At 44.8% G+C, this 9,871-nt stretch overlaps 1 protein-coding gene across 1 annotated transcript; it reads left to right on the forward strand.

The window, feature by feature from the left end:
• The first annotated feature begins 38 nt into the window (after positions 1-38).
• WBP2 (WW domain binding protein 2) lies at positions 39-5,927 on the forward strand. Its single transcript, XM_088535980.1, has 8 exons — positions 39-155; positions 830-938; positions 1,461-1,596; positions 3,175-3,267; positions 3,566-3,682; positions 3,890-4,015; positions 5,237-5,313; positions 5,617-5,927. Exons 1-8 carry the CDS (start codon positions 97-99, stop codon positions 5,668-5,670), a joined length of 771 nt encoding a protein of 256 aa, XP_088392106.1. The 5' UTR covers positions 39-96; the 3' UTR covers positions 5,671-5,927.
• Positions 5,928-9,871: the final 3,944 nt, after the last annotated feature.

Below are 9,871 nucleotides of genomic sequence, written 5' to 3' on the forward strand. Positions count from 1 at the left end.
TGCACCGGGGCGGGGGGCTGCGCAGCGCCGTCGTGACGTGACCGCGAGGCGGCGCGCGCAGGCGCAGAGCGGGCTGAGTGCTGCGCGGCGGCCGCCATGGCGCTCAACAGGAACCACTCGGAGGGCGGCGGCGTCATCGTGAACAACAGCGAGAGGTGAGAGCGGCCCCGCCGCCGCCACCACCCGGGGAGTGCCCGGCCCCGGGCTGCGCCCCCTGCGCGGCCATCGGGGCCTTGTGCGGCCGCAGGTGCCTCCGCGCGGGGCGGGCGCTGCCCCCGCGCCGGGGCGGGCCTGGCTCTCACCCGCTCGGCTCGTGCTGGACGGTTAAGGGGCCGGCGCGGGCAACGCGGCTTGGCGAGCCCCGGTGACCAGAAAGCCGGCCGCGTTTTGATGAGGGAAGGGCTCAAGCTGGGCTTAGGTGCTCAGCAGCTGTGTTACATAAGGCAGCCTAAGCAGTTCCTGCCTCTGCGCTCCTTGTGGTAAGGTAAATGAGGAAAGTGAAGCAGCAGAAATGCAGCATAACTGAACAAACAAACTAAAAAAAACCCAGCTCTTGACGAGTTTAATTAACTAGATTCACTACTTGGCTGTGTGAGTGGTGGTAGAGGCACCAGCACCCCGAGGAAGAGGCCCGAGGCTGGGAACAAGCAGCTCATACTGCTCAGGTTGTTCCTAACAACAACAACAAAGAATCAGTCGAAGTGATGCTGCGTGCTGAGCGTTTGCCTGAGATTAAAAGTAGCTGGGGATGGTCAGTGAACTGTGCACACACTGAGCTGCAGCGTTGAGCTGTGACGCTGTGCCTCATCTCTGGTTGTCTTGTTTGCAGCATTTTGATGACCTATGATCACATAGAAATTTCCTTCAGCGATATTGAGCCTATGCCAGATGCCTTCAAAGGGACCAAGAAGGGGAGTGTTTTCCTGACTCCCTACCGAGTAAGTAGTAAAAGGCATCATCTTGTGTAAGGAGACAGTATCTCTTTGCAGTTTTGTATTTAAGGGCCCTCAGTGCATGAAAGTTGGGATAATCTATTGCCTCTTGAGGTCTGGCTCATCCTCTCCTTCCGGGGAGCCTTGGGAATTAATTGCTTGTCCAATCTATTTGTCAAATGATGGAAAAATCAGATTAGTGCTGGTACAGGCAGATGTTCAGGCTATCAGGCATCTCCAAAATTGGAAATTAGCAGTGGCCTGGAAATGCTGAACTTAAGTTAGGCTGCTAAATCATAGCTCTGTGTTGCTGTGAGTTCTCTAGAAGCTGGGAGGGGTAATATCTGAGCAAGTGCAATGTTTCTAGAAGGCACTGTCTTACACTGAAGCTCTAGTTTAGCCTCATTGCTGTTTGCTGGAGTTTGGGGCTTGGGAATTACCTTCACTACACTGAAATCTCTTTGCAAATGAGTTCAGTTGTGTTTGCTGCTTGTTTTAAGTACCCTCATGATGGTCTTTTCTTTTTAGGTTATCTTCGTCTCAAAGGGGAAGGATGCTATGCAGTCTTTCATGATGCCCTTTTATTTGTTGAAAGATTGTGAGATTAAGCAGCCTGTTTTTGGAGCAAATTATATCAAGGGTACAGTGAAAGCAGAGGCAGGAGGTAGGTACTATCCAGATGTGCATTTGAACTATAAAATTGAGAGCATCTAATTCATGGTGAAGTAAATACCCAGTTTGACCCATACTGGATGCTGACCAGATGGATCTTTATGTTCCTGCTAAAATGTGTTCCTTTCTTCAAAACCACAGTAGCTAAAAATATTGCCCTTGTCTGCTCCCTGGACAGATACAATGAAGAGATCTGTTCAGTCACTGATCTCATTCCTGCCCTCTGTACAAAATACTAAGTTCATTCAGCCAAGTGTTCTCACTGACTGAACAGCAGGGCAGAGACCAGACCGTGTCAGCAAGACTGAGGATGTCATTTAGTTTTGGTCATTTTTGGGTTATCTATTAATTCTGCATCCAGATCCTTCCATGCCGAACACTTTTGATTCTGTCTGGGTTCTACGTTGGTTTTCAGATGCAGATTTTTAGAGCATTGTTCTGTGTTATTAGTTTCTTGTACAGTTCAAGGGAAGGCATATATTGTCATAGAATATCCTAACAGTAAAAATAACATTTTTGGGAGGATAAAGAAAAGGCTATTTTAAAATTAGGGAGTCATCAAAGGGTGGTTTCTTACTGTGTTCAACAAGAAGGGAGGGATAGACTTTTCTAAGAAGAAAGGTATGTTATCACTGTCTTATGTTCCCTTCTTGATTTCTTTTTCTATTACGTGGCACTGAAATCACAGTACAGTGCTTAGGAAAGCATAGTCTGTAATCCTAAAAAATCGGCATTATAGCTTCCGTGCAGGATGAAAACAGGACAATCCAGCACAAGAGGCAACCCAAGCGGTGAGGACAAATTGGAAACGGTGTGAAAGGCAAAAGGTTTTAGCTAAATCTCCAAGTCTTCCTCAGAAGCTCTCTCCTTTAATGAGGATGTTGCTTCAACAGTTACAAGTCTGCTTAAGCTCAAAGGGCTCTTTAATCTACATGTCCCTATTTCAGCACTGGTGGAGCTCCTGCTTTGATGCATTGTTGGGGCCTCTAGACTGTGCATGTTCTTCTTTTTTTAGTCTGAAATATGAGAGGCTGCTAATTTTTTATTATCCTAACTTGAAATACCTTCTGTGGACTCCAGTGGATTTGTGTTCCATGTTTTTCATTAAGCTGTTTGCTTCGTTGGGCACTCAGAACTCCCAAACTAATTTAGAGCTGACAGTTAGGTGTAGCTACGAAGGCTTTCTAGCAAACGGGATTAACAAAATCCCCATCTTCTGCACTAATCTTATACAAAGCAGAGCAAATCCAGTGCTCTTGATAGCTCGGTCTATCAGCAGCTGCTGTGATAACAGGCACAACTTCAGAAAGCTTTTGAATGATTCCCTCATTGAGGTTTCTTCTTGAGGTGTCTCTTGACCTTAAAAATATTCTCTAATATGAATTTTTCTGATAATACTGTAAATCTCCTGCTTTATCTGCATTTTTTTTCCCTGGATATTTGGAATAAATCTTTTTAACACATTGTACAGGAGGGATCTGCAGGTAAAGCAGTAGCCTAAGCAGAAGCCTAAATATTATTAAGAAGGATCTTTAGCATTCTCACTTCTGAATTCTCCCTCTCCTTGCAGGTGGCTGGGAAGGATCTGCCACTTTCAAAATGACCTTTTCAGCTGGGGGTGCTATTGAATTTGGACAGCGAATGCTGCAAGTGGCATCTCAAGGTATGGGAGTCTAGTGGTGCCTGACATAGAGCTTTGTGGTTTCAGGAGCACCACTAGGCAAGAAGTTGGATGTCTGAAATCCATTTGAATTTCAAACTGCTTGTTTTTTTTTTGTTTTTTTCTTTTTTTTAAAAAAAAACTTTTTTTTTTCTGAGCAGTGGATTTGTTAGGGTAGAGTTTGTTTTTTTTTCAAATAAAGACTCTTTGAGTTGGGGTTTTAGCCACAGAAGGCTCACTTGGACTGGGTTTGATGCAGGGGTAATGTTCTCGTGTGATGAACTTCTCTTTACTTTTCCAGCCTCCAGAGGTGAGGTCCCCAATGGAGCGTATGGCTACTCCTACATGCCCAATGGATCCTATGCTTTCCCACCTCCTGCAGCTAATGGGGGCTATCCTTATCCACCACCTCCTCCTGGTACGTTTGGGAACCAACAACAGGAATTTTTCCACTTAGCAACAGTTAAGAATAGGTAAAGGGGAAGAAATACAATTTTTATGTCTTTTACGCTAGATTTTGTACATAGTTTTGTTCCTGAGCTTAAGTGTATTTGCCTTAGGGCTATGTGTTGTAATGTATCCAACGCTGCTAATCCTTCTGCCGTGCTGTTTCCTTTCCTGACAGAGTTTTATCCTGGCCCCCCGATGATGGACAGAGACATGGGTTACATGCAGCTCCCACCCCCGCCGTACCCGGGGCCCATGGAGCCTCCTGTTGTCAGTGCTCCAGACCTGCCTTCCACTCCGGCGGGTAAGGAACGTTCGACTGGCTGAGCCACAACTGCTGCAGGATGCCAGGAGTATGGGCACTGCAGAGAAGTTGGCAGGCGTTTGCTCACCACTTCTTGACAACAGCTGTGCAAAAATGTAGAACAGATCCTTGTTTGTGGTACTGATGATGGTGAGCTGTCGATGCTGTGCTCCAGAAAGTCATAGTTGCGTTAGTGCCTTTCAGGGTTCACGTCCTCAGTCTCTTAGGGAACTTCGAGCCAAGTTAGAAGCTCTACTTAGAAGTTATAATCATTTAGGAGAGGTGGATTAAGGTGCTCCCCTAATCCCTAACCTTGTGTGTTCTGCTCAGTCTGGAGGCCAACCTGATTCTTTCCAGTTTGAGTATCATCAGAAGATGTTTTGCAGCTGGGTTTATTCTTGTGTGATCGGAAGAAATACAGTTTGTGATTTTCCTCTTGAGATTTAAAAAAAAAAAAAAAAGTGGAATAGGTTTCTACTCTGTTTTAGATAGCAGATGATGTGACTTTCATGATACTGGACCTCCCAGTCTCTTTAAAGAATATGGAACTGAGAAATAGACAGTGAAAAGGAATTGGAGAAAATTGAGTCTCATCACTCATTTGGGATTTATCAGAATGATTTGGAACATGATCCTAAAAGACTCTGCATGGGTAAAAAAGGCAAGAAGTTGACTTTTGTGGTTGGGTAGAACCATAGGCCTCTATTTTAAGGACATCACTCTGGGTAAGGACCTAGCTTGTCTCTTCAGTTTGAATTAACACCAGTCAGCTTTGAACTATTATTTAGAAAATGGCTTGCATAGGGGATCTGGATTAGCCGCATAAATTACCTTTCTTTAAGTCTTAATTCCCTGAGCAGCTATCAACTTTTGTTTAAAAAAAGCCCCAAACTATCGGAAAAGATGTTTTGTTGACTGCCTCAACAGAGCAGCTGAAAGTATTTATTCCTTGGCTAACAAGAATCCCAGGTGACATTTCCAAACTAAATCTTGGTCTGCTTCGCTTGTGACTAGACAAGGCTTTGGCAACTAAATCTCTACTCTTTACTACTTGGAAAAGATTATGCCAGATTGCCATGTTTTGTCATAGCTATTTTGCAGCTTGAGTGTTGGTCAAAGAGCTCTCCAGCTATCACACTTGTTAGACTGAAAAACGAGAAGTTTTTGGTTATAAAAATTCTTCCCATTGCTGAGTGTTTAACTTTTGTGCTTCTGTGACAGCTGAAGCGAAGGCTGCCGAAGCAGCTGCCAGTGCTTACTACAGCCCCGTCAACCCACATAACGTCTATATGCCCACAGTAAGTTCCTGTATCTTCCTTTTTGCAATGTGAGCCCGTGTTGCCTGGAAAGGAGGCCCATGTTTCCATCAAGATAGCTGATCTCTCCATAAATGTAACTTCATCAAGATTTCCTATTCATAAGCAAATAAGAATTGTGCAAGTAGCAACAGTTTTGGAGGTGTGTTAGCAGTTCTTTTTATTCAATGGCAAAGCAAGTTTTTGTTTGTTTGTTTTGTTTGTTTGTTGGTTGGTTGGTTGGGTTTTGAATGGATTTGTTTAATCATAGCCATGAATTGATGTTCTCTTTTGTCTTTTTTCCAGGACCAGCCACCCCCTCCTCCATACTTCCCACCAGAGGACAAGAAAAACCAATAAGATAACTCGGAACTTCTCCACAACTCATTGCTTTCTTACTTCCCATTTTGGCTGAATCTTGGGACGTGGTTCATAGCAGAAAGGATTGGAGCCTTCCCTCAAGGCACATAGCTCTCATGGACAGGGGTGATGGATATGCACAGAGGAAGAGATTTAAGCAGCCTGGGTTACCTCGTAGAGCTCTGAGGGTTTGCTGTCCTCCTGCACTATTCCTTTCTCTCTGTGTGCAGCAACACTAGTGCTGGAGGTTCTCTTCCTCTGTGATCACTTCCCTTGCATCCATTTCTTTTGATACTTCATATATACCTTTTTGGAATAAGCAATTGCTTCAAATTTGTCAATTAACAGGCTCATAACATGGAATCAAGACTCTCAGTGTCTTGAATTTATCTTAGTGTACAGCCAAGAACATCCCTGGACATTGGGATGTCTCTGGGTATTCCTCTCAACCTAGAGTATTGCATCTAATTTTCCCCTCTGAGAAAGGGCTTCAAAGGGAACCTCTGGGAACTCAAATTGTTATCCATTATTTTTTCCTTTCACTTCAGAAAAGTCATTCCTTACAGTTGCAGGAAATAATCTGGTAACCCTCCAGCTTTTCCTGCTGTGCACTATGACAATGCAGACAAAGCTTCCTTTTTTTTTTTTTTTTTTTTTTTTTTAAGAAAATGTACCGCCCTTTGCAGGACTGTTTAGGACATCTAACTAGTTATTGATCACCTGGGAACACTAATTTTCTGTTGTTTCTTTTTTTTCCAAGTTACATATATGGGTTCAAGCTTGCTAAGCCCTGAACCCTCTCTTTAGAGCCACTAATGCACCTTTTATTTTTCTCTCTGCTGTAACTTAAGTTACACTTCTTGGCCAGTGAAGCATCTTACTGCTGTGATTTAACTGGTGAATTAATAGCTAGTGGGGGGAAATAATTTCTCTGCTTTTACCCAGGAAGCACTTGACAGAATATGCAAAACACTGGAGTATGCTATTAGGTATAATTGAGCCATTCCTTTGAGTTTTGTTTAACACTGTTAGTGTTCTTGGATCAGCTATGAATTCACTTCTCTGTAAATTGGGCTCCCTGAAATGGGAGTTCAAGCATTTTCCTTCCCTAACCCTTGTTCATCAATCTCCTTAGCAATGACTGTAGTATTTGGAACCTCCGCGAGACCGGTCAGTAACCAGGTTGTGAAGCTTGCACTGTAAAAAGCTTTGCCTGCAAATCAGATTTCACTGTCCTGGCAGTGTCTGTGGGAGATAAAATCCTTCCCAGCAAGTGTCAAGGAAGATCATGTGCTAGGGAAGCTTGCTGAGACTTAACTGCATGCAGCCTGCTTGGAGAGAAAAAGGTTCACCTCTCGTTTCCTTTTTGTTTGAGTCTAGCTGATTAATCAAAATGCTACTCTGTGCACTGATTTTTCTAGAATTGCTACTGCAGTGATGTAAAGAAATGGTTATTTAAAAAGAGTATTTATTTTGAAAATGTTTGATTAATATATTAATGTGAAATGACTTTTGAATGCAATTTGTTTTGCCAAGACTGTGAAGTAAAGAGAAATCAGTTCAAAACTTAGGATGTTTGTGTGTTTGTGTGTGAACAGGTAAACCTGATGGTGACTTGGTAGCTTTTGTATTGGGTGGCGAGGGAGAAATTAGCAGACAGCAAAATCATTTGGCAAAGTAGAATTTTGTTCTTGGCTTAGCTATTCATTTGTGACTTTGTATTAGTCACTGACTTCTCTTGACTTCCCCTTTCGTTGTGAAATGAGAACAGGACTTGAGGCACATGGAAGGTACTCGGAAGCTGCTCCAAAGCTGATGTCCAAACTCCACTCGGCTTCAGGCTTCTCCCAAGCTGCCACCTTAACACATTGAAGCTCCCTGATCAACTGGGCTGGCAACCCTCCAGATTCCACCCTCCTGCTATGTTGTATTTGGATCTCATCTCCCAGATACTGCTTTTATTTAATTTGAAGGCTGGCTGATCCACTTGGGTTTATTTTCCGTAGCAAGAGATGGGTGGAAAAGGAAAGCATTAAGATGTTACAGCACAGGGAGAACCTAATAAATCCTATTTTGTGAATTAAATTACTTCAAAACTAGCAATAGCTTGTACCAGTCATGATGATTTCTTGAATTATATCTGTCCAGCTCCAAGACCCTTCAGAAAACTGCTGTGGCTCTGAAACTGTTTCATATTGCAGGGCTCTCTGTTTTGCAGTGTTCTCCCTCAACTCCAAGACGGATAATCTTAGAAAATAGAGTCAGCACAAACTTCCCAGGTCTCCTGCCCAGCACCGCTTTCTGTGCAGCTCTGAGGCTAGCAATCAATGCAAACCATGAGATTTGTTAAAGCTTTCTGCAACCAGGGGCGAGAGAAGGAGCTTTTAGATACCTGCTTTGATGAGAACTTGGCTTCACTGTTCAAGGGGAGTTGCAGTTTCCCTAGTGCAGGCACATGGTAAGGTGAGAGACCATGCTCTCTGCTGCTAAAAATGAAGGTGTTTTAGAAGGCTGGGTCAGGATGGAAGAAGGCGAATGTTCCTTTGCGTAACAAGGGTGATAATGAGCTAAATGAGTGGCTCTTGAGCTGCAAGCTTTTTTACAGTGGTTTGTGGGTGAATGTCCCTGATCATCTAGGGTGAGTTTTGGTGCGTTGGATGGGGAGGTGAGAAGGGCCAAGTCAAAATGAACAGCTCAGTCGTGGTCATCCCAGGAAGTCTGGAGTACCTTGGGGGAAAGCAAAGCACGTGGCAGGAATGATAAAGAGATGGGGCCAAAAGCCTGGGCAAGTGGCACAGCTGGAAGGGCTCGGACAAGGTAGGGCACTGAGTGGAGCAGTGCAATTTAGGAGGGTGCAGGTTTGGGCCAGTTGGATGCTGCTTCCCTTGCTGAGATCTGCATGAAGAACATGGATCTGGCTCAGATATTCAGCACTCCTCATCCTCTCCTCTCCCTGATGGGATCAATGAGCTCTCTTGGAAAATAGCCTTGATACACTAGAAAGAACCCCCAGTCCTCCTGCCCATGTACAGGGGAAGATTTTAAATGCTAAAATAATGAAGTGCTGTTGAAAGTCTGCCCCTGCTCTGCAAGTGGGGATGAGGCAGGCAGAGAGGGCAGGCATTAATTCGTCTCCATATCTAGTTGCAGCTTGAATGTTTAATCAGTTCTTATGCAGCAGTAATGCTGTCATAGGAAAGCTAAATCAATACTATTGAGTGCAGTATTTGGACAGCATTATGCTTTATTGATCTGCATAAAGATAAATTTATCTAATAAAAGAAGGGCATCTGGAATGATTAAATTGTTGAAGCCAGTAAATCTTTTAGCATAAAGATTTTTCCTACTAATGCCTACAATAATGTCTTCTCAAACTGACTTGGGCTCTTTATTGGAGAAGTCTGACCCGTAGCCTTTGGGCCAGCTCCCCGCTCCGAGCACAGGGCTGTTTCCCTGCTTCACTGGGCTGTGGTGAAACCAGCTCTTTCTAAAGGGCTTTGAGATCTTATGCAAAAAGCTGTTGCTGCAGGAATGGTAGGTGCTCATTGCAAACTTCCTGATGGAGCCCCGTAGGGCTTGACATCCCCTGTGCCTTTGCTCTGCGAGGACAGTGCTTGAAAACGCTTGTTCAGGAACGTCTATAGCCTAGGAAAGAAGTCGCATCATTCTTGTCCACACCGAGGCTTTACCTAGAGCACTCCACCTGTGCACAACCCATCCTAAAAAAAATCAAAGCCATTTGATCAAAGCCAAAGCCATTAGTTGGCACAAATTCCCTTCCAGCCGAGGAGATGCATTAAACTGTCCTTGGGACCGCGGTGAAGCAGAGCTGGCCGGCTGCCCACCCCGCGTGTGGTTTCCTTCAAGGGCCGCCAGCTGCTTTGCCATCAGCAGACAGTCAAATAAGCCATCGATTGCCTCTCCACCGTGCGGGGACACTGATTTACGAGCCACAACGTTGCCTTTGCAAGCACAGGGGGAGGTGGCAAGAGGAGCGGGGCGAATCCCGGGCCGAGTCCCTCCCGGAGCAGCAGCAGCGGCCGGGAGCACCCGGAGCCTCTCCAGCCCCCAGGTAAGTGGCTGCCGAGTGGTCGTGTCCACCGTAAATAACTCCCAAGCGGGCAGGAGACGATGGTTTCGTTAACACCGGCTGCGATCAAGAGGTGATTTCAGGTTTCAAGCTTTACGAGCAAATAGGGGA

The sequence above is a fragment of the Tinamus guttatus genome, unplaced genomic scaffold (assembly GCF_059628265.1).
Source record: "Tinamus guttatus ecotype Peru unplaced genomic scaffold, ASM5962826v1 Tinamus_guttatus_pri_ptg000649l, whole genome shotgun sequence".
In the NCBI taxonomy this organism is placed as follows: Eukaryota; Metazoa; Chordata; class Aves; order Tinamiformes; family Tinamidae; genus Tinamus; species Tinamus guttatus.

Bases quoted from the DNA above. Each gene is read 5' to 3' on its own strand.
- WBP2 (XM_088535980.1), top strand. From the start codon at position 97: ATGGCGCTCAACAGGAACCACTCGGAGGGCGGCGGCGTCATCGTGAAC. The intron at 1,597-3,174 runs GTAGGTACTATC...CTCTCCTTGCAG, and splicing joins AGTGAAAGCAGAGGCAGGAG to GTGGCTGGGAAGGATCTGCC. The intron at 3,683-3,889 runs GTACGTTTGGGA...CTTTCCTGACAG, and splicing joins TTATCCACCACCTCCTCCTG to AGTTTTATCCTGGCCCCCCG.